The sequence below is a fragment of the Procambarus clarkii genome, chromosome 42, assembly GCF_040958095.1.
Source record: "Procambarus clarkii isolate CNS0578487 chromosome 42, FALCON_Pclarkii_2.0, whole genome shotgun sequence".
Lineage (NCBI taxonomy): Eukaryota > Metazoa > Arthropoda > Malacostraca > Decapoda > Cambaridae > Procambarus > Procambarus clarkii.
In genome coordinates, this window is record NC_091191.1 from 3,461,710 (window position 1) to 3,485,837 (window position 24,128).

General features: G+C 35.1%; 1 protein-coding gene across 7 annotated transcripts in view; it reads right to left on the reverse strand.

Moving 5' to 3' along the window:
• Positions 1-379: 379 nt before the first annotated feature.
• The window catches only part of Lar (tyrosine-protein phosphatase Lar), a 249,502-nt gene continuing 225,753 nt past the window's right edge, over positions 380-24,128 (reverse strand). For 5 of the 7 annotated variants that reach the window (XM_069339827.1, XM_069339825.1, XM_069339826.1 and 2 more), the window contains 20 exons: positions 23,676-23,813; positions 19,483-19,626; positions 18,282-18,498; positions 17,291-17,472; positions 14,973-15,127; positions 14,595-14,637; positions 13,858-14,084; positions 13,261-13,540; positions 12,521-12,721; positions 11,804-12,028; positions 11,262-11,416; positions 10,872-10,995; positions 10,273-10,434; positions 9,127-9,305; positions 8,771-8,897; positions 8,475-8,585; positions 8,208-8,276; positions 5,309-5,409; positions 4,435-4,570; positions 380-3,742 (listed from right to left, as the gene is read on the reverse strand). In XM_069339827.1, coding sequence (XP_069195928.1) covers positions 3,674-3,742; positions 4,435-4,570; positions 5,309-5,409; positions 8,208-8,276; positions 8,475-8,585; positions 8,771-8,897; positions 9,127-9,305; positions 10,273-10,434; positions 10,872-10,995; positions 11,262-11,416; positions 11,804-12,028; positions 12,521-12,721; positions 13,261-13,540; positions 13,858-14,084; positions 14,595-14,637; positions 14,973-15,127; positions 17,291-17,472; positions 18,282-18,498; positions 19,483-19,626; positions 23,676-23,813 — 3,045 coding nt within the window. In that variant the 3' untranslated portion in view covers positions 380-3,673. The remainder of the gene's footprint in view (positions 3,743-4,434; positions 4,571-5,308; positions 5,410-8,207; positions 8,277-8,474; positions 8,586-8,770; positions 8,898-9,126; positions 9,306-10,272; positions 10,435-10,871; positions 10,996-11,261; positions 11,417-11,803; positions 12,029-12,520; positions 12,722-13,260; positions 13,541-13,857; positions 14,085-14,594; positions 14,638-14,972; positions 15,128-17,290; positions 17,473-18,281; positions 18,499-19,482; positions 19,627-23,675; positions 23,814-24,128) is intronic. The other 2 variants (XM_069339828.1, XM_069339824.1) reach the window with 1 other exon arrangement.

Here is a 24,128-nt window from a genome sequence, read left to right on the forward strand (position 1 = left end):
GGGAGGTAAGAGAGCAGACAGAGACTTCACCATGGAGTGATAGTTACCCCATTTTAACATTTTCCTAGATTTGATATTTACACTATGTAGAAAAGTTGAAATGTGTCACTAAGTTGTACAACCAATAGGTATTAACAACCTTCATTGACTTGACAAGGTGTGTGCTTATGAAAAGAAAGATGTGTAGAATCGAAATGCTACTATCAATTGAATCCCAGCCTCCAAAATAATATGTGGAAATTAATCTGAAGTGAGCTGTATTCTAAGAAAACTTATTAATTTTTTTCCTGTCAGAATTAATTAATTTTTGTGACTCATAAATGTCTGAATAAACTGTGGTTGATTTTTCTTGTATATTTATCAGGGACCATAAAATTAATTATTCTTTGTTTCCATTTTATTCTTACAATATGTTACATCACATGTGTGAATTACAAAATATTGCTAGCTAGGTAAAAACAAAACAAGTTAATGGCATGGGTAGAAGAATTTTGATAGAAAGTTCTGCCTCTCATACCTCCCATTATGAAAATGTGCAGTCAAGCTATCATTACACCTTGGCCAAGTCACAAAGAACATGTTGGTCGTGGTCCATGACTAAACCTTGCTATCACAAACCATTAAAGGTTTAGGAACTTTTAAAAAAAAATGGTTTTCTGTATTTTGGTTTGAAGGTCTCAATTTTTTTTTTAATTAATTAATGAGGGGGGCTTTAAATGATAGTCAAGAGTGCAAATGGATGGCATGAGAAGCAGAAGCATGCTCCAGGCAGCTGTGCATGACGGGAGAGAGCAAAGTGGTTAGCCGAGTCTATTGCCGCATATCCCCATAGCTTAATGGCAGTTGATCTGAGGTGGTAGTGATTCTAAATGAAGCAAAAATTATATATATATAAAAAAAATTTAAACGGAAACAGGGTGGCCAGTACACAATAATCTGTTTATCATTGGTCATCCCAAAAATGCCATCAGATAGCCTCTTCAGTTTTTAGGGGTCTAGAATTAAGAATAAAAAATATTATACACAATGGATTTTTAGAGTTTTAACAATCATTTGTTGGAGGAATCTGTACATAACGCCTACAATCAATTGCTCTAAAATATAATCTTGAGTATTTTTTCACAGATTGCATTTATTTCTCATGTTACTTGAATTACAACATCCAAGTGAAATTGAGGAAAATGCTGAAGTTGTATACAGTTAAATTAAATTTTGTGGCATGTTAATTTTTTGATACTGTACAGATTTCCCACGGCATATGATTCATGACCTCGCTGCAGTCATTGGTATTGCTGACTTCAAAATGATACTGGTCTATTTAGAAGGGACCATAGTATCTCAAGGCAAAAATATGATATGTTTACAAATTAATCATTATCATCTTGCAAGCTACCACTTCTGCCATTACTAGATGGATCATTTCAAGAAATCTTTAAACAGCTTCCCATTTTCCTCAAAAATACCTTGTATGCTTAGGAAACACAAGACAAAATTCATTAAAAAGATCAATTAATATTGCTCTAAATGCACCTCACTATATGGTGGCACTTTAACAATTCAGTAAAGCAACACCCAGTAATGCTGATATGCATTTATAAGTCACATAAAACTTATAACTATAATGTACAGCAGAAAGGTTTATTTCAATGTGTTTGGCAAATAAAAATATGCAAAAAATCTTTATCCCCCCCTTCCCCAAGATGAAAAAAAAATTGTCAACATTGTGGAGTGTATGAATAAGGTCATATTAGATTTTAAGTCTACTTATCAAATCTTGTCATATAAAACTTAATGTTCCAACATATCAAAAAATTCATCACAACCTCTTTCACACACCAACATGCTTTATTTTGGTCACATTTCAAACTATAAAGATCATGCATGCTACCAGTCAATGATGGACTTTTGTGCTGTCAATTCTAAAAGAGATTCTGATGATTTGCTGGACATAATTGGTTTCCAAGAAAACAGGAACCTGGCTGGCTGGCTGCTTTGAACCATGTTGCAAAATGCTTCTAATCTTGTATTGCTGTATCAAACTTGGCCCACCTGCTCACTCTCACACACATTTGGTACAAGTGAACATTGTATTTTTTATAAAGGGTCACAAATATGAAGGTGAAAGTCAAATTATTTCTGTGTAATATGCTTAAAGTAAAGTACTAAAACTTGTATAAAAAAAATTGCAGAATATAAAAACTTGTGCAACAGCCATCTAAAATTAAATTGAACAAACATTTACCTAAACATAAATACCATAATCAACTTGGACCAGTATGTGACGTATTACATCATGGTAACAAGGCAAGGGTAATTTCACAGCAAGAAAACATTACTCGCATTACAAATTACTTTTTCAATGTCCTATTACCAGTAAAATGCATTTCCTTAAGTCACTTCCATAATAACCGAAGTACAGATATCTCTCAAGACTCATGCAGAACCAAATATTCATACATAAAAGAATAAACAAAAATACATTCATGAATGGAATGGCAGATTGGAAACCTATATATATGCATTTTACTTTTTTTCCTCACATCTCTGATCAGTAATGGGTCAAAGAGTCATGGGACATCATCCCTATATACATGGATATATTTCTATATGTACTTTGTGTGTAGACATCTTTTAACTTAAAACTACAGTTTGTGAAAGCACTTATGATGTTCCAGTTATGCATCTTCTGCAGGAAGTTTGAGAACACGTATTTGGGCCACATTTCCTTCTAAGATATCATTATTATCAGTTTCTGCATGAGAGGCTCATATTCAGTTAATCACAATGTTCCATCACTGAACAAGAATGAACAATTTCAAGAGTTTAATTAGCTAGCAGAAATACATTTTGTATTACAAAGAAAGTTGATGCCCATGCCCAGTACTTGGCACATTTGTGGGTGCGGTGTTGACACACCCATAGCACCATATGAACATAATTTTGAGATCACTAAATTTCAGTTACACTATTGTCAATTCCCTCATATTTTGTGCTATTTTTATAATGTTGAGGTCTTGGGAGACTTATATGATCTGTCCCCCAGGTGAAAAAGGCAAACATGGCTGCATTCTTGGTCATAATCCTAACACGGCAAATTTAAGCATCATGTCCGTGAGGTTGCTAATACGTGCGAGTGTTCAACCACTACAGATCAGTTGAAATTTGTTACAAAGCTCTTTATTGTAACTTATGAGAATTATGGGAAGGCAGCTTGGTTTTATTTAGTGTCACCGTAAGGAGCTAATGTGGCAGTCATAGAGCAACATTTACTTTATACCTTCCTTCATGTTAGCTTGCATTAGAATACTTTGCTGGAGGGTGCAGTTTTCGACAAAATATTTTTGATTTCAACTCTTATATATCAATTTATTGCACTTGCTGCATGCAGGCCTTCCTTAAAGGTCTATGCAGTGCTAACCGAAGGCCTTGGTGACTTCCTTGTATCACTAAAGGCTTTCTCAGAGCATGAGCCAAACACACTAGATTATAAAACACACATCCCACATGGATTTACCTTCACAGAGCACCTGTATATCAAATAGATAAGTGTTACTCTATTGTAGTGTACCCCACCATGTGGTAATGTTAAGCACTTTCTTGCAGCACCTGAGCTAGCCTGACAGTTCTCTCAGGTCCATATGGACAGCGGGCGGGAGCCAGCAGGCCTCATTAGTCAGTCCACGAAGTGATCAAAACTGTCCAGATACTCCAGAGCAGCCAAGTAACAGAATCTGTACTCCTCCTGAAGTTAAAAATAATCAATCAGCAATAGTCAATATTTTATTTTAAAGAAAAAATACCATCTTTTACATTTTCCTGGTTCTTCTTAAGTTGACCTTCTGTAGATTTTATCAGCATTATTAATTTTGCAATAAGAAGAAAAATATATCCTTCATCATGCATACTGTAATAGGATTTTTTTTCAAAAACTAAAATGTATACAGTATATATACATGCATGTATAATGTATATCATGCCTAATAGCCAGAACTGTCCTAAATGGCCTAGAATACACAGTCTGGTTTGCCTAACAGGCTAAATGATTTTTGTTACTTTTCAAATATTTCTATCCAGTTAGAAATTATTACTGTATATTAGGAGCACAAATTACTGCCTTAGTTATGTTAGGTTGGATCAAATGTTTGCTAGTTTTGAATCAAAGTAAATAAAGATTAATATCAAATGTAATGGAAACCTGTATTATAACACAAGAAAAAATATATTTAAGGATTTTTTTTTGTATATGTACAGTATATAAGGATTTCATTATTAGAGAAGCAATAGCATTACAAAATTCTGAAGGTTTAGTGCTAATGTAATTTAATAGTAATTTAGAAAGGTAATGTTTAATTGTCCTACAACATATTGTATATAATTAAATATGTCTACTAGGTATTAAATAATTACATATATTATCAGTACACTGCTTCTTACCTCTGTCTGCACCATGGCAGGGCGTTGTGTACGAAGGTTGCGGACGGTCTGGAACATGTCAACAACGCCCTCGTACTGCATGCGCTCCAGAACCTGACTCAGGGTGATAAATACCCCAGTGCGACCGACGCCCGCACTATCATAGTAAAGTACATTAACTTTTATGTTAAAGTGGGAGATAGGGAGATACATGTTATCAAAATTAATGGTGGTCAGAGTTTGGACAGGAATTATCTTCAAAATAAGATAGATCCTACAACCTCCATATTGATTCTGTTTTTGATTAGGATCTAGTTCATAGCATAATGTTTCTAATGACAGTTTTTTTTTTTTCCTTTATGTAAATTTGACACTTTCAAAAGCTATAATACTTTATCATAATTATGCCAGACATATCTCGCACAAAAATTTGAGGTATTGTATCAGATCATTTACAATAGGCTTATTTTAAAATTTCTACCTCTGAGCTTGCCTGAGTCACTGAGTCTGTCTGCAATATTTAATTTTGTACAAATATTCCACATCAAAATTTACCTTTCACTGCCCCACTCTGCATAAAAATTTTAGCTTAGCTTTTCAATGAGTTAATAATTTTTCAACATTCAAAATCATTAGTAAAATTACCAATAATGCCAAAAATAAGTTGCATACATTTAAAAATCGTAGTACAGTACCTGAAATATACTTAATGATACTTTATATTGGAATTACTGTATTATGTTTTTTACTTTTCCTGAAAACTTTAGTCATATTAGAATCACATTTATGTAAATTTCCTTTTTATTCAAATAAGTGACAGAAAGAGGACCCTCCCCCCCCCATGAAAACCACAATCTTAAAATGGAAGAAAAATAACTTTCCCGAGAAGCCTCACCTGCAATGAACGGTAATAGGACCATCTTGGCCAAACTGCTCTTTTGTCTTGTGGACTTGGCCAATAAAATCTATAAAACCTTCTCCAGATTTTGGCACACCCTGCAACATACAGTAATGCAATTATTAATACCTATAGACCTAAAATAATTTTAGTTATTGTATTTATAGATTCTTTGCCTTGCCATGTTCTGAAATTAGACTGAAATTATTTATTATATTAAGGGCTATAACATGTATCATTATCATTATACCGTCATTACAAGTACCGTCACAATTTTTCAGAGCTTAATCCTCTGAAGTCTACATTGACAAAAGGATAATGGTCTCATAACTAAATATCCAGATTTGTACCTGGTTAAACAAGATAATTTATTCCAGTAATACCATACAATTATTTATTATTCTTTTTTTACTGTGTTAGCATTTGTTGTAAAAATACCTAAATACAGAGGAACCTCGGGTGACTAGCAGTCCCATCTACGAGCATTTCAGGTAACGAGGGAGCCACTCGCAGAAAATTTGTCTCGATTGACAAGCTTCCGCTCGGTTAATGAGAAAACCACATAGTGCTTCCCTCTCCATCCATCCAGTCCCCCTCACCATCCATCCATCTATCCAGTCCCCTCACCATCCATCCATCTATCCAGTCCATCCATCCACCTCCCTATCCATCCATCCAGTCCATCTATCCAGTCACCCCCACCATCCTTCCAGTCCCCTCCACCATCCATCCAGTCCATCTATCCAGTCCTCCCCCCACCATCCATCCAGTCCCCTCACCATCCATCCAGCCCCCCCCACCATTCCATCCAGTCTATCTATCCAGTCCCCATCCTCCCCCTTATTCATCTACCCATCCAGTTCTCCTAACCATCCCTCCAATTCCCCCACCATCCATCCAGTCCCCTCACCATCCATCCAGTCTCCCTCCACCCCCTCCCCCTATCCATCCATCCAGTTCCCCCTCACCATTCATCCAGTCCATCCATCCATCTGAAATTCACGAGAGAGCCCGCCTGACTCGGAGGTGGGTTCTCCATCCACACCGTAATCCTTCTCCTCCTCCTCCTCCTCCCCATCATCTCCCTCAAGCCAGCAACGACTCTTCATAAAGTACAATTGAAAACAGTGAAAAAAAAAATTATAATACATGTATTATAATTACGTTATAAAATTTCATATTGATTTTTTTTGGGGGGGGAAGGGGGGGGTGGAACTGATTAATTGTATTTCCGTTATCTGAAATGGGAAAATTAGTTTCACATGGCGAGCACGGTGCCAGAATGGATTAAATTCGTTAACCGAGATTCCTCTGTATTTGTTTCATTTATGGCTTCCAAAATTTTATGTTGAAGCACCTGTGTCAGGTTCAATCCTTTTAGCTGGAGTTTTATTAAAATTAGGAAGTTATGGATTGGTGTATTAGGATGTTTATTGAGGAAAATAAAATATTTCATTGAGGGGGAGGGGGTTGTTAGTATTTTTAGCAGGCTAATATAGTCTTTGATTGCATATTCTTTAATAGCTCATATAAGGTTAGTTTTAAGAGGTTTGGTTGTATTTAGGTGGTGAAGGATAAGTAGAGTTGTGATTATTATGGTTGGTCATAGATTATATTCTTTTGGTTTTTGTTTATCAATTATTATTTATGAATGGTTAGGAAGATGGAATTTGTTAGTACGCTATTACTGATCCTTTATTAACTATGTCATTACTTATGAATGGTTAGGAAGACTGCATTTGTTAGTTAATAAAGGGTTACTAAATTTAATACCTTCATTTTAGGTGATTTTTATTGAGAATTAGGAATATAGCAGCTCTGTCCACATTAAATTTATTAGGGGAGATTAATCATTAGGATAGTAAGATGAAGACCAGTTAGGATAATTTTTTTTTTTTTTTTAGTGCAGCTTATACCTTATATTCAATTAGGGAGCATGGAGCATTTTTCAAGTCGTTAAATGCATGTTGTTCTTTTAAGTTGAGGGGGAATATTATGTATCAAGTTTAGATTTAATTCCTTTAAATTTATTGAATTTGAAAAGGGGTTTGGTTTTACCAATGATTTAATTTAAAGTTTAATAAAAATTTTGATTTCTGGTGTCAAAGCTATAAGAGTTTATTTTAAATAGTGATATGAAAATTCTTTGTACATTTAAAAAGATATTCTTTGTTTTGCTTAAGTGTATCTTTAATAAGATAAGGTTTGATGAGGTATGTAATTGAATGGGAATTCTAATCTTTGAATTCTTCTTCAATTGTAGTAACTTTGGTATTTGATTAAGTTATATATTTCTAAGTTTTATTTGATTTTTTCTATAGAAATGTTTTATAGGGAAGGGGGGTAAACATTATGGGTTTGATGTTACATAGTAAGTGTCGGGCATAAGCCACCTATGTTCTGCACTATAGGTGCAAAATGTGCAAAATATCACATGGTTTGCTGTCATTTTCAGCTGGGACAGTTTGGTGTATATTGTTTTACAATGTGCTGTAATGTGTATGTAAATATTACATATATTGTTTTGCTTTAGTACAAAGTGCACATTCCTGGCATGCATCCATCCATCCCTTCCCCCCCCCTCCTTCAATACAGGATGTTTAGCTAAATATTAAGTGTTATGGCATCCATCTCCAGGAATGCAACCCCATTCACAACTTCTGATCTTTTTACCAGTTAGCATTATTCTTTGCTTACTTCTTTGTTTCTATAGTTTGCTAAGATATTTATCAATGAATTATTTGAAGCAAATATAGTGCACTTATCAATAAATCGTTTGAAATATAGTGCACTATCTTAAAAATCCTCAAACATAATAAGAAAATGACTTTTCCCTGATTTTTGTACAATCATCCCTGGTCCTAATTTAAAAGTTAATGTATTGTAAAATCCACACCTGTTCAGGCCACTCAATAAACTGGAACTGTCTTATGGTGCGTGACTGGCCATCTCTAGCATCAGTTATCTGTTAAATAAAGTACAATAAATTAGTATCATAATTCATGTTTAAAATGTGGTTAATAATAAAATATAGACAATCTGCTTCTCTACTGGCAGCAGAGAAACACAATAAAAATAAAGTACAATATGTTTAACATTTAAGCTTTATAATTAGACTTCTATACATGTTAAATTGTTGCACAGAATATGGTACACTATTTACCTTAAACTCCCTGAGAATATACTGAGGCATATTATACTCGGCTATTGGGTCTACCACATAAAACTGGTACCGCTGAGATCGTTCATTGGGCCAGTACTGGTAGCATTTCTCCTGCATTATCAGAATAAATGTTAATCTCTGCATCATCAGATGAGGTTCATATTAATACTATAATGTCTATATACAAAGTAACAAAGATATAAACATACAACTAAACTGCAGCATCACTAAAACATTGGACGACTCTAAAACGTTTATTCTCCTAAGGTATTTTAGCACAACAGTACATGGCTTACCCTGCCCATTTCCTTGAGTTTAGTTAGCATAACCACAATGGTGGAGTTGTGCTCCCAGAGCATCCGCCAGAAGTCATCCACAGTTTCCTGAAGTGGACCTTGAGTGGCAATGTATGCACAACGGTACCTGCATTTTATTTTGAAATATTACTTCGAAAATACCTTAATTTTGCTGAAAGATATATGACTGTCTTATTCTATTAATAATTACAATAATGATCAAAACAGTTACTTCAACTCAAACAACTTAGTAATTATGTAAACTTAGTACAGAGTATCCTCAAAATTAAGGACCCAGTATAAAAGGAAGCTTAATATTTTGGAAATATTCAGCTACCAGAGAGATGAAATGTTACCTGTAGCCATCAATAAAGCTGGCATTAATATAGTCAGAGCCTTCAGTTCCACGAAGAGGCTGCAAGCACACACGGCTACCTTCAAAAGGCAAAATGTTGACTAATCTGTTCTTGAACTTGTTAACAGGCAAGTTGGCACTGACAAACCTCGACGGTTGGGCTTTAATATTTGCTAAGCGCTGCAAGGGAAAAAGATATACACATAAAAGGTCAAGTATATAATGTGTATTTACTACTGAATTTTAAGTACAATAAGTACAATAAATCATCTAAAAAGATACAATTCCTATTGTCTATGGGAGAAGGAAGCCTGTATATACTGTACTTCAAGCTTGTGGCGAGGGTTTTCCCCTAAATTGAACTACCGGCCTTCCCAAGGATGCTACCCCATGAGAGTTGCCTAATTACTGGGTACCTATTTACTGCTAGTGGACAGCTGCATTAGTTGAAAGGAAACCTGCTTAACAATTTGTCCTGTCTGGGAATTGAAACCAGGATCTCTGATTATTGAGTCAAGAATGAAGGCAACTATGATACAGCTTTTTGTAGCCTAAACTTGTACAAAAATAATGTTTATATAATGCTATTTATAAGTATTTAATGCAAGAATAAGCTGTATGTGTGGATATAATTGTATGAAAACCCTGAAATAGTGGAAGTCAAGAAATGCAAATTCTAGCAATTTTCCAATTTGTAAAGCTTCATGTGTATGGCATACAGCATATCAAGAAAATATGTGAATAGAAAAACTATTTTAATATGTGAAAAGATTTAAATACACAAAAGGAAATATTTTTTTTGTCAATAAATATTTTATAAAAGTACAGTTTCATGTATGATGAAATATATCTATATATATAGACACCCAAACAGAAAGGCAAGCATAAAATATAATGGCAGTCTTAGTTTTCAATTTAAAGATAAATGAATGAAGGTGGATAATGGATAGTCCATCCTTCCCAGCAGGTAAAATATACTACGGTAACATTAAATCAGGATAGGATCAATGCTATCAACATTGATTTAATGTTATGTCAACGTCATGGATTTAATGTTACATCAATATCATGTGCCTACAGGAAGGAAGGAAGGAGGGTGGCCAATTAGTACTATATGGGAAATACTAGAATAAGATTTACTACTTACTTTGAACTCAAGCTCCATGCCAGTGGCATTCTCACCGGGTTCTACAGTCATCAGTGTCTCGATGTGTTTATGCAGGCTGCGTGCCGGTACTTCCGAGTTACCCGCCATCACTGCCTCAAGCAAGGCATCGTGGATAAAGATGTACTGATCTTCAGTTTGAACCTGCAAACCAATGCAGTATTACAGTACATTCAATACTAAATATTTGTAAAACATCTTTATATAAAAACATAATACTGTACTGTACATGTGATAATGTTACACGGTTGATGTGTTCAGAGTTTGTAATCTTCTTGAACATCTATTTTACTTTATTATACAAAATATACTTAAAATTTAAACACCAAAGATAGTCAAATTTATTGGAAAAGTCACAATTCATCAATTGTTTATTATGGTTAATTATGAAACTTAAAAATTCATCAAGCATGAATTAATAGCTACATTGATAATTATCTAACATAATTTAAATTCACTATTATGCTCCAAATTTCCTTTTTAAATAATCGCTATAATACACAGAGTATTTAGAGTGCAAATTTTTTAATATTGCATTTTTAGTAATGATATTTCTGGCACTGTTTTTTAAAGGATCCCACCATATAATTCCTCTGAGCTCGTAGACAGGTGACATGGCCATAGATGTCCACTGTTTGTTCATGCTTAAGTCTCTCCAGCATGGCATCAATTACTATGAAGGCTCCTGTTCGACCCACACCAGCACTGGAAATAATTTCCATTATTAGATTATTATTGTCAAAGGTTGAAAGATTGTTATGAAACTAGCCACTTACATGCAAATGAAATAATTGGTGCAATGATATACAAATTTCAAACTAACGTTGGACTATTCCTTTAAATTGAACATTGATTAATTTAAATGATTTAGAAACTTAGTGATCAAAATGGTCGAATTTGTGTAACTTGCCTTTGCAATTTTTTTGTAATCTGCTGAAAACATTTTGATTCTAGTTTTGCGAGAGACATACCTGCAGTGGACGGTGATTGGCCCAGATTCTTGTGGGTTGACATGGCGGACACGCCTAAGGAACATTAGGAATGGAGAGGGATGGTCAGGGACGCCATGATCAGGCCAAGCGGTAAACTGGAACTGTCGAATCTCTCGTCGATCCAAGCTACCAGACTGTAACATGTTTGTCACCTTCAGTATACTAAATTATATTTCAATACATACTACTGACATCACAGTTTCCCACATTTAGCATTTTTGACGGTTCAAAGACACTGTTATGTCTTTAAGTATGGTTATGCTCTGATGTTTCACAATCCACAATCTTATGGAATATACTACACTGAAGTTAATAAATTATTAGATTGGCAGTCAGTATTTCATTAGACATCAGAGAAATGCGATGGAGTACCATATATGACAAAGTTGGATGGTCAAAAAAAATAAATATGGTGGCATAGCAACTAGGGTCCCAAGATGAATGAATTGGAATTCTCACATAATAAACAGTACATAAGATAAAAGAATAAAAGAAGCAGTTTTAGGAATATCTCCACCTACCCTTTGCAGTTGGAATGTCCTGACAGTATAAGTGGCAAGTTCCTGTACATCAGTAAGGGTAACATGCATGATTCCATATGTCTCCATGGCAGAGACTCGTGCAGGCCAATACTGGTCACACTTGATCCTTGTACGTTCTTCTAGCTTAGTCATCATCACAATTGTACAGGATCGCTGCTCCCAGAGCATACGCCACAAATCTCCAAATGTTTCGGGAAGAGGACCCTGAAAAAAATACATTAAATCAATTTAGGGTTGTCTAAGATAAATATGATTAAGATGTAAACATGAAACTGCCATATAGGCATTTGTTATACTTAAAAATATGATAATATTGTGATATACAGTATAGTATTGTATTGCTCGAGGCAATGTTTGACGTTATAAGCATGTCAGTGTAAGATTAGATAATAATCTGAAATGATGTTGGCCATTTCTATTTTGTGCTTTGTAACTGATGAAAATATGAAGTTGTTGAGACTTTTGCCTACATAAGTGAAATGAAATTTGATGCATGTTGGAGAAGTTGAGCAGATGGAGTCGAGTGTCAAGCGGCTCACTATAATCTCATTCTTTAGATATTATTACTTAGTTGTAAATCATTAAAAATTTTCTTAAATTAAAATTAATTTAAAATGAAATCTCCCGTGAAAGAGGAGAGAGAGTGGTGAATGTGCACATATACCCATACATGTAAAACACATACACAATACTTACTTGAGTAGCAATGTAGGCATTTTGTTTACGGTAACCATCACAGAAATTAGCATTAATGTAATCACTGCCAGGTACTCCCTCTAAGTTCTGAAGTACCACTCTTGAATGGTCATAGGCAATAACATTGGCATAACGATTCTTCGGCTTATTGATTTCCAAATTACTATTGTCCCAAGTAAATTGTTGACCAGGTTCGATAGACTGTAATGAAAACAATTTATTAATTTAATATGTGCAATTCTGTCTCAATTTTATTCCATGAAAGCCTTTATAATTTAGACACAGAAAATGTATCATTAGTTTTTATACAAAACATTTAAGTATTTTTTACATTAAGGAGGGCATAAAGTTTTATATCACTTGCTAACTTTCTTGAACTATGTTTGCTTCTTATTTAGTATTGTTTACCTTATTGAACCTTTTATGCAACCTAACTGAATTATTTTAAGTTATCCCATCACAGTTTATTGGGGGGAGTTCAGGGATTTTTTAATCCCCAAAATGCTTTGCATATTAGTGGTCTTCTACATACTTTGTGACAATTATTAAACCAATGTACAGTATATTATACTTTTGTATACTGTATTTTTTAAATAAAATAATTACTCTTATTATTAATATAGCAATCTATGAAGATCAGTCTTTATACAAATGATAATTTGATTAGTTTTTACAATTAAGTTAATGATCATTATGTCAAATATCATACGTGGGTAATGTGTTGTTTCAAAACTTCTTACCTCATATTCTTGTGAAAACTTCTGATTGTCATTGGCTTTCAGTCTTTCTATGTGATCAGCCAATTGTAAGATGGGTATAGGAGGATGAGACATCATGGCAGGAGTTTGGAAATTTAGTCGTCGCATCTCGACAGGATCCGAGGGAGCAGCTGGAATGATTCCAACACCACCACCGCCTCCTCCCCCAATACCACCACCACCTCCATGACTACCACCAAGGTCTGCCATTAGTGGTTTCGTTACTTGGGCTTGGTCTGGTGACTTTGGCTGTCGACGACGCCTAAGTAGTTAACAAAATTATTAGCAATAAATAGGTTATTAAATTGGTTATAATTACTGGAGAATATTTTATATTCTGAACTCACATTATTTAATTCCCTAAAAATATAATTTATAGCTTATATTAATATGTGACAAGTTTCTAATTTAACCCTCAAACTGCTAAGCAATTTAAAGTCCTACAACCAGTTGCATACGAAAAAATAAGTATTGAAAACCCATGAGGATCAATTGCATATTGCAATCTGTGCACAGGAAGAAATTGCAGATAGTGATTTCAGCAATATATATTTATACAAAAATAACCCTACAACTTACTTCCATACAAACAGGAATAAGAAGAGAGAGATAACCACAAGCAGTACAGCTCCAATCACTGGACCAATGATCATCAGCATTTCCATATCATTAACATTGTCTTGAATATGAACATCTGATGGGTTGGTTGGTTCAAATGGGTTAGGTCGCCTGGGCAGTTCTCCCGAGGGTGCGGGACGCATGTCGAGCGAGATGAAGGCAGAGAACGGTGACGATGTATACAGGTGCTGTGTAAAAAAAAAAAGTTTGACTTATTATGAGAATATTGTATGTTGCAGGGATAGTTGTCCAGTTAATTTCATTTCACATTAGATAATCCGGTTTAAACAAAATGTTTTAACTCGGAAATTGTACTCAAAACACTACTCGACAAAAAATAATTACACTTACACCCTTATATTCCTCTCTTACCTCCACTCATTGTCACACTAAACTTGTATAATCTGGGATTCTCCCACACTTGAGCATTGTAATATGTTTTTGTCAAACTTAATAAATCATATATAATATAGTTATAAAATTTAATCAATGGAGCTCTGAGGAGGGAAGTGCCAAGCCATTACACTTTGTAATATAACACTTAGAAGGCGTCAGGATAAGGATTTGGGATGGGACTCTGAGGAAATTTATACTGAAATTTGGTACAGTATTTAAATATGATAGTTACAAATAATAGCCCATACAATTGCTTTGGTTCTTGCATTTCAATATTGTATGCTCTGTACACCGAGACTTACCTGACCAGGCGTGTCCACTACACTCCTTACAAAAATCTTGTATCTGTAATAAGAAAACACTGTCAATATATGAAGAAAAGTTACAAATAAAAATATAAAAATTAAGTTCTGTCTTAAACTGCTTGTAAATGTTTTATATTAATTTCTTTAAAACATCAGGAATTTACAACATTTGTACCTTACACGATATCCTTCCATTTTTCAAATAAAATGATTGACTTTCTAACACTGATGCTATTAATTTAAACGACTTGAGAGTAAATGCCCGAACATCAGGCATTTAAAATTAAAATGATATAATTTTAGATGGTTATACCAGAGATGATGCCATTAACACTCGAATCCTTTTTTCTCTATTCTGTCTGTAAAGAAACATACCTCTTCTTTTTCTGTAGAGGTCTGTTCTTGAAGCCCTCATATATTAGTCCATTGCCAAGAGAAAAAGAGTATGGTATATTACGATGTAGGAACTTTGCCGCAATGTACGGACCTTCTGCTAGAGCCTCCTTACTTCCCGCTTTGTTAGCTATGAGCTGTAACAAAGAAATATTAGTATTTAAGCAAACATTACATGAAATTGGAGTAAGCAGCAAACCTTGTCTTAAGTTAAATTAAAAAAATAATATACAGTACAATTCTGGTTTTCTTGATTCTCTCTTTTAACCTAGAGCAAAATACTCTAGTGGTAATGTTTAGTTTTTAATGTCCATAGAGTGTCTCGTCTTTGAAACATTCCTTTTAGCAAAAATAAAAATTACATTTATATATTTATTTTATTTAAATATACATCACTCATTTTTGCAATGTACACTGATCATTAGCTTTTAAAGTTAACTATTGGCAATTTCCATTCCACCCTAAATAAAATGTTCATATAGCCAAAACCTGTAATTACAGTACCTAAACATTATCTGGTAGTCACTTTCACTGACAGGTGGATGGAGAGATGAGCAAAGAATGAGCCATTTGTTTTTAGATCCATAAACAGAATGATAGCTTCATTAAAGTTTGATGGATTATATAAAAAGTAATAAAATAATATTGATCTTGTTTACTTGAACTTTCAACTAAGAGAAAAATTAGGGTTGATTAAATTATTCTGTAAGTGCATCCTCGCTCTAACAAATTCTCGGATGGTCAGAACGAATTGTATTCGGTACCAAATGTTCAGTGGAACATGTGAATGTTCGATTAAGCAAGGACTGTTCATCCAAGCAGTCACAGACAGGAGTGTCGGGAGGTGGCTTTCATCAACTATGATTTACCAGTGTAAACAGTTGTACAATGTTTTATTTTGCTTACTCATTGTTTCCAGGAAGGCGGCAGTGAAGCATTATAAAATGGTGTCATTGGTGAAGGTTGGTGTCTGAGGGCAAGTGGTGCCAGTAGTTGGGATTTAGTGTTGGGGCAGGTGGTGGAAGTTGTTGCCAGGGGAGGCAGGAAGAGTTAGTGGTGGAAGTTGTTGTCAGGGGAAGCTCAGGCCTGACCTGAAGCCTGAAGCCTGGTCTGGCCCGAGGCCTGCCAGTCTGGCTGGCAATCCCCTTCCTCTACTGCCGACTTAACAACCTCCCCCTCCACCCACCCACACTCGACCATTAGCGGCAAGCCAACCACCCCTTCCCCTCCCCTCAAGTCAGTTTGTTGAGAAAATTCAGAAAGTCAATTCAAGTGAAAAAAATTCACTTGATTGGCTTCAATAATCTTCATATATCTTGAGATCTTGAGGTTATCTTGAGATGATTTCGGGGCTTTTTAGTGTCCCCGCGGCCCGGTCCTCGACCAGGCCTCCACCCCCCAGGAAGCAGCCCGTGACAGCTGACTAACACCCGGGTACCTATTTTACTGCTAGGTAACAGGGGCATAGGGTGAAAGAAACTCTGCCCATTGTTTCTCGCCGGCGCCTGGGATCAAACCCAGGACCACAGGATCACAAATCCAGCGTGCTGTCCGCACGGCCGACCGGCTCCCCCTAGTAGCATTTTTATACCAGTAGCCTAGTAGCTAGTAGCTAGTATACCTAGTAGCATATGTAGCATTTTTATACCAAATTGTTTGTAAGTGATTGTTCTATCAAATGCCATAGTGAAAATGAAGAATTCATAATAAATGGATTTGTTATATTTATATCGAGACTGATGCCGTTGACTTAGGAAAATCCAGGCCATTACATCATAATTTGTGGCCACCAATAATAATCACATAGTTATAATTTTGATATGGCATTGTTCACCAATGATTGTTCTATCATGTGCCATGTTCAAAATGATAAGTACATAAATATATTTCTTGAAATTTTTTTTGTCTATAGTGGACAAAAAAAGAACCTCTGTTCTTTTCACATAGAGGGGAGGGATAGCCTGGTGCTGATGGGTAGAACGAAATCCGCAATGGAACGGATCGGCCTCGCTCCATATAGTTCGTTCAAGTGAGGACACTGTATACCATGCAATTAAAAATAATTAGCCTAAATTTAGTTTGCAAATAAACATCTGTGATTTAAATAATTGAATTCAATATAGACTAACTCATCTTCATATTTTCAACGTTTATATATCATTATGCTGCGTTTAAAATTTAAGTTTTAGTTTAGTTATAGCCATTATTCATTTGTAAACAAAAAGAAACCCAGGATAAACTGATCAGACAAGTGAACTATAGTATTACCAATTAATCAATAAGAAATGTAATGAACTTACACTTACATCATCAGTCAGATACTGATCAGGATTCTTGAAGGGGTGCATCTTATCCTCCGGTACAACAATGAGGTAGTAAAAAGCAATCGGGCCATATTCCTCTGAAGCCTGGGGTAGGATCATGGCAATCTCATGATCACCCTTAACTCCGTAGAAGTCTGGCTTAACCATGGGCTGGGGAGCTATTCAAGAAAATTATAGCATTATACATACAGTGAGCTTAATAATTACTACAATGACAGATTTATTATTGTATTATTATTTAATGTAAACCCAGCATATCTGCAGATTAAACAATACAGTAACTCCATTTATCTGGTCTTAAAACATTAACAGCATTTAGACATGAATTACAAAAAACAAAATAACATACTTCTCCATGTATAAATTTTTATGTTAACCAGTGGACAACAAACAGTTCTTTATGTTAGCCGAGTCCAGCCTGTGTTGGCTGTTCAACAGTGATGATATAGTACAAAGTGAAGCCTAAACAAAATTGCAAGCATGGTTGCTATAAACACAATTCAAGACCACAGTGTGAACATTTGAGCTCCACAACTTTTAAACACCTACCAGCCTTTATTCGATAAGAATAAGCAAGAATAAGAGATTTTCTTGCAACAAAAGCTGAAACCTTCAAAGAGCAAACTTGACAAGTTCCCATAAAAGGCACTTGATCAGCTGGGCTGGTACAGATAGCCTAAGTGACCTGGCAATCACCATGGCAGCCTGGCCTCGCCAGGGAAGCCCGTGAACATAGAAACAAGAAAAAACTAGCCACAAATGAACCATAGGTAACATGATCAAATAATAATATGTGTATCAACCCAGTTATATTTATGGGGATACTGTACAGGAAGCTCTTCCCAGGTGTTAAATAAAAAATGGATATCGAGACACATGTTGGTCCTGACCAATGAGGATAAATGGAGTTACTGTATACTAAATATTCTCAGCTTTTGAAATAAACCACTAAGTGTATTTTACTTACCTGCCATTTGAGTGGTAACTGTAATTTTAGCTGGTGGACGGTATTCATTTGTTTGGGGTACAGCAGTAACATTTACAGTGTAAGTAGTGAAAGGCCTCAAGTCTTCTATGATATAGCAATATTTTCGATATTGGACAATATGGGTAACAGTTGGGATTCTTTGGACTTGTGTGACTCCTTGGGCATCCACAAATTCTTTCACTGCACTGTAGGTCACCTGAAATCACAGATAACAATAATAAACTTGAAAGACAGTACTACTGTGTATAAACAGTAAAAAAATATACACTATATATACAGTATATACTGTATAAATAAGAGACTGAAAATCATTCGACCTATCTTCAACAGTAAATCACTGCTGTTATATGACCAAGATTGACTATCTCGATGAAGACCCACTTTTATGAAATTCATGATGAATATTTCTATATAATTAGGCATGCCCACTAGGTCTAAATTTAACCCTTTTTCTTAGGGGTGTAAATTGTATCATATAAAATATACCCACAATGTAATATCTAGTGGTAAATCTTTTACAATTTATCCGACATAAAGGAGTACGTAGCACGGTAATTCAAATGTGACTGGTGACAATGAATTGACTTTATATCATGCTTTATCATTCCCTTCCTTCAGTCCAACTTAGTATGTCATTTAATATTGGACGATAAATTCTCAACATCATGTTGAGACTTTCATGTCGTGTTACTTCCCAAGTGTATGTCATCATTTTCTTTACATTTTGTAAAGTCTGGAATGCTTAACTGGGGAAAGTAACAGACAAGATGCAAGGTGATATAGGGAGGGTGGAGCTTATGTAATGTCAAGTGACATACATACTCTTGGCAATAAAACTAATTTTTGAAGAGGGGTAATTACAGTACATTTACCAAAGTAGTACCAACTGGGAGACTGGCATTCAAGTAAAGAGTCTAAAAGTATCATTTCATATTTTTTCACCCCAGGTCCCTGATAAAAGTATCTTGGCTGTATGCCAAATGTTGTGCTTACTCTAGATAAATAAAATTAAATTTTGATCTAAATTATTTTAGATAAAATAATAATTACCCGTAGCTACATCCACTTCACCAAGAACTTCAACATTTAAACACTTTCCAATACTATTACAATTAGTCCATGTATTGTAAAGATGCTACAGTAAAATATTATACAGTATACTGTTAGTGCCATATCTCACCTTAAAGTGCATGGGGTTGAGTTGAATAGGTGGTCCCCACGTAAGATTAGCAGAGTGTGTGGTCACGTGATGAGCCCGCAGGTGCATGGGGACATCAACAGGCTTAACACGAACTTGCAGCAGTGTTGATAGACGACCCAGGCCCTAAGTAAACAAAATACAGTGAAAGTTATTACAACAACATATAACATCTAATTTCTCTTCAGTCTAGTTCATTTGAAAACACAGCATATACAACTGTTTTATTGTAAACTGTAAAACATTTCTGTTTAAATACAGAAAACTGAAAGACAAAATGGAATAAGTATTAGAGGCTTGCAATTTCCTATGCGTATATAAAAAATACAACATATTTACTGTGCAAATGTGAATTTAAATAAACTGATTGGGAGGATGATTTTAAGTGACTCATTGTGTGCCTATGTGCATGTGTGAGTAATGTATAAATAAATAATATATATATATATATATAAAGTATATATGTATAAATATATACGTAGACACACCATATTATTTCTCATAAGTTTAATTTTCACATCTGATCTAGTAACTGTTTCTATACTCACAAATTTCTTGAAGAAGCAAGGTATTCTGTGAACAAAAAAAACTACATGTGTGCATAAACACTGCTTAGAAAATACCTGTTTCATCACACCTACAGCTATCACTGTAATGAGAGTTATCTGCCTCACTCTCCTTCACCAGTGTTCCCACCACTTCACTCCCGACACAACCTAACCTCGGCCACGGCCTCAAGGTCGTCAACATTATAAATGCAAGGGCTTGTGCCTGCCGTTTCCACTCAAATGTAGACACTACGGCAATCAGTGAATGGTTGATCATTGGTTTTAGTACAGCTGATCAAATTCTTTCTTGAAGATCATTTGGAGTTATGTTTGTTGTATCTGTCAAATTAGTTGGGAGGTGAAGGCCTCGACCCTTATGGAGGTTTTGTAGCATTATTATTGCTCACATACTTTTCACCAGAACTATTTTGCACATCTTGTTATGCTTTCTGCTCTTATTTGGAACTGTTTCAGTGTGTGCATTTAGAACAATACTTTAAGTATGTTCCTAAGTACAGTACTGTACTTTTATAAATCTGGCTATATATCCTGCGTATGCATTAGAGAATATAATTTATTTATTTATTTATTTTATTTATTTATTTATTTATGCATATACAAGAATGTACATAAGGAATGTGAGGATACAAATATGGTAATTACAGTCTTGTAAAGCCACTAGCACGCGCAGCGTTTCGGGCAGTTTCAGAGTTTGTATGCAATCTTGGTAGTTCTTGTGTTTCAATGAATGTGGGAAGCAAATGTTCTTTTAAAATTCTCTTTAAAAGCAATATTGCCAGCCTTAAGAAGAATTGTTAGTACAGTATACAGCAATTTGCTAGTCTAGAAAGTACAAAAGCTATGAAAAGAATCAATTGCTAAGAATCCCTCTTGCATGTAATATAATTCATCCTATTATCTTCCTTGAAGTTGTGATAGTCTACTGTTTTCTTTTAAAAAAATCATATTTAATGACATAGCTCCCTCCCATCTTTTGCACTCCATCCTCATTCTAGGAAAAATAATGAAAATCAGACAAAAATAATAGGATGGAAAAAATAATGACCAAAAAATAGGCAACAAAGAGTGTTGTAAACAGAAGAGATCCTAACTGAACTAGTATTCCAAGTGGAGAGCAACATCCTCAAATTTGGTTTATGATACAGGGAAGAAAGGGTAACAAGTGAAGTGGATGCTGCTCCCGAAGACAATGATTAATATCAATACATTGTCAACAGATACAAAAATGTCTTCTGATATGCAAATGCACATTTTTGCAGTTTTACATTGCGACAGTTTTACATTATATTTTGTACCGAAAATATGCCAATTACTGAAAACAGCAACAGGTCACGTTTTACCGAAACCCCCCAGCAGTTTTCAAAATATTGGAAATATCGCAAATCTGAATTATGAGCATTATTTTCGAGCCAAATTCTGGCTCACTGCACATATTTGCAGTTTGAAATTACCTCTTCTTATGCCAAAAATATGCCATTCCTGAAAACCGCAATGAGTCACATTTTACCCAAACCCCCCCTCCCCCCCCTGCAGTTTTCAAAATACCGTATCAGAAATATCGCAAATGTGACTCATTAGCGTTATTTGGTAGCCGAATTCTACCTCGCTGCACATATTTGCAGTTTTAAATTACAACTTCTTATGCCAAAAATATGCCAATTACTGAAAACAGCAATGGGGTACATTTTGCACAAACCCCCCTGCAGTTTTCAAAATATCCCATATATCCCAAATCCGACTCCTGGGCCATATTTTGGAGCCAAATTCTGGCTCTCTGCACATATTTGGAGTTTGAAATTATGACTATTTATACCGAAAATATGCCAATTACTGAAAATGGCGATGGTCACATTTTGCCCAAACCCCCCTGCAGTTTTCAAAATATCCCATATATCCCAAATCCGACTCCTGGGCCATATTTTTGAGCTAAATTATGGCTCTCTGCGCATATTTGGAGTTTCAAATTACGACTTTTTATACCGAAAATATGCCAATTACTGAAAACAGCGATGGGTCACATTTTGCCCAAACCCCCCTGCAGTTTTCAAAATATCCCATATATCCCAAATCCGACTCCTGGGCCATATTTTTGAGCCAAATTATGGCTCTCTGCGCATATTTGGAGTTTCAAATTACGACTTTTTATACCGAAAATATGCCAATTACTGAAAACGGCTATGGGTCACATTTTGCCCAAACCCCCCTGCAGTTTTGAAAATATCCCAATATCCCAAATCCGACTCCTGCGCCATATTTTGGAGGCATATTGTGGCTCTCTGCACATATTTTCAGTTTGAAATTACGATTTTTTATACCGAAAATATGGCAATTACTGAAAACGGCGATGGGTCACTTTTTGCCAAAACCCCCCTGCAGTTTTCAAAATATCTCAAATATCCCAAATCCGACTCCTGGGCCATATTTTGGAGCAAAATTCTGGCTCTCTGCACATATTTGCAGTTTGAAATTACGACTTTTTATACCGAAAATATGCCAATTACTGAAAACAGCGATTGGTCATATTTTGCCCAAACCCCCCTGCAGTTTTCAAAATTTCCCAAATATCCCAAATCCGACTCCCATGCCATATTTTGGAGTCAAATTCTTGTCTCTGCACATATTTGCAGTTTTTCTAAGTTACACATAATGAACACCACCTTTGGCACATCAATACAGCTTGTTAGAACAATAAACTAAATAAATAATTGGGAAACAATGAAACAAAAACTAATCAACAAAGTTATGCCTGTGTGGCACCTCACCTCATTTCTATCCTATAAATGCAACTTTCTCTGGGCCACTACGGCTAAACCACAAAAGGTAGAGAGAAAGACTTTTTACTTGGGTTTTTGTGCTTCTTGAATGCTAACTAACAATTTCAAATGAAAAAATTATTTGTTCAGGACAATTTTATTTTGGGGCAACACAGGGGCGTCAACTTTAACATGTGCTCAGTGCAGAGGTTAACTGTGTCATGGAAGACACGAGTATGTGTCTTGTGGGCCAGTTTTTTTTTTTGACAATTTTCTGATGAATATGAACTTTCAGAAGTCAATTATGAGAGTTATATGTAAAATGGTTTCTTGGTGGAGGTACTGTATCTGCCAAAGTGGTAGAAAGTGCTGCAAATTCTCAACCTTGTACATCTTGTGCAATCCAAATATATTAATTGGATTGCCTACCCAAAACGCTTTGCGTAATAGTGGCTTTAGGCATTGTATGTACTAGTTCTATCTATAAATCCATCAATGTTTGTATTTCACCTTGTATGTATGTACTTTACCTGAATAAACATTTGATATGATTTTGATTTGATTAAGATGATTTATGCTTCTTTGTATCCATCCAGAATCACTACTGTAGTTCCATTGAATGTGTTCTAATAATGACATTAATGCAATGTTACTTGTTACCCCTCATAGGTTCTTTATCCCATTGCTCTGTATCTAGTGGTCTATATACAAGAGAACTGACTAATATCTGATTTTCCATTCTGTTAAAACACATACTTTCAAATAAATACACAAATACTACAAGGAGCCATTCTAAAAAAATTCATAAGGTAATTTTATACCTGCTACAGTATTACAAATTTAATAAACTTACGGAAGCAGTTCGCGCAGCCACAGCAATGGCATACTCAGCATGACGTTCAAGGTTTTGAAGTTCTGCCGAGTGGGTTATTGGAACACTAACTTGATCCCACAAATCCAAATCAGGTCCAGGAGACATTGTGTAGAACACCTGATACAATGTAAAGAAAATGAATTGGTCAAATTTACTGTAATTTGGCCTACTATAAAATAACCATTAATTTCATTTATTGCTTGTAAGAAAGCAATTCTAAATAAAAACATTTTTTACATAATCATTAGAGAACTGGATTATACATTATAATCCAGTTCATATACATTAAGAATATTTTTTAGACACAGTAGACACCTGCTAATTTATGGGACGAGTCTCCTAGGTCTGCTTGAATTTGCCAACTATGAATGGTGTGTGTTACAAACACCTGGGAAATGGCAGGCATTATTACCTAAAATGAACCAAATACAG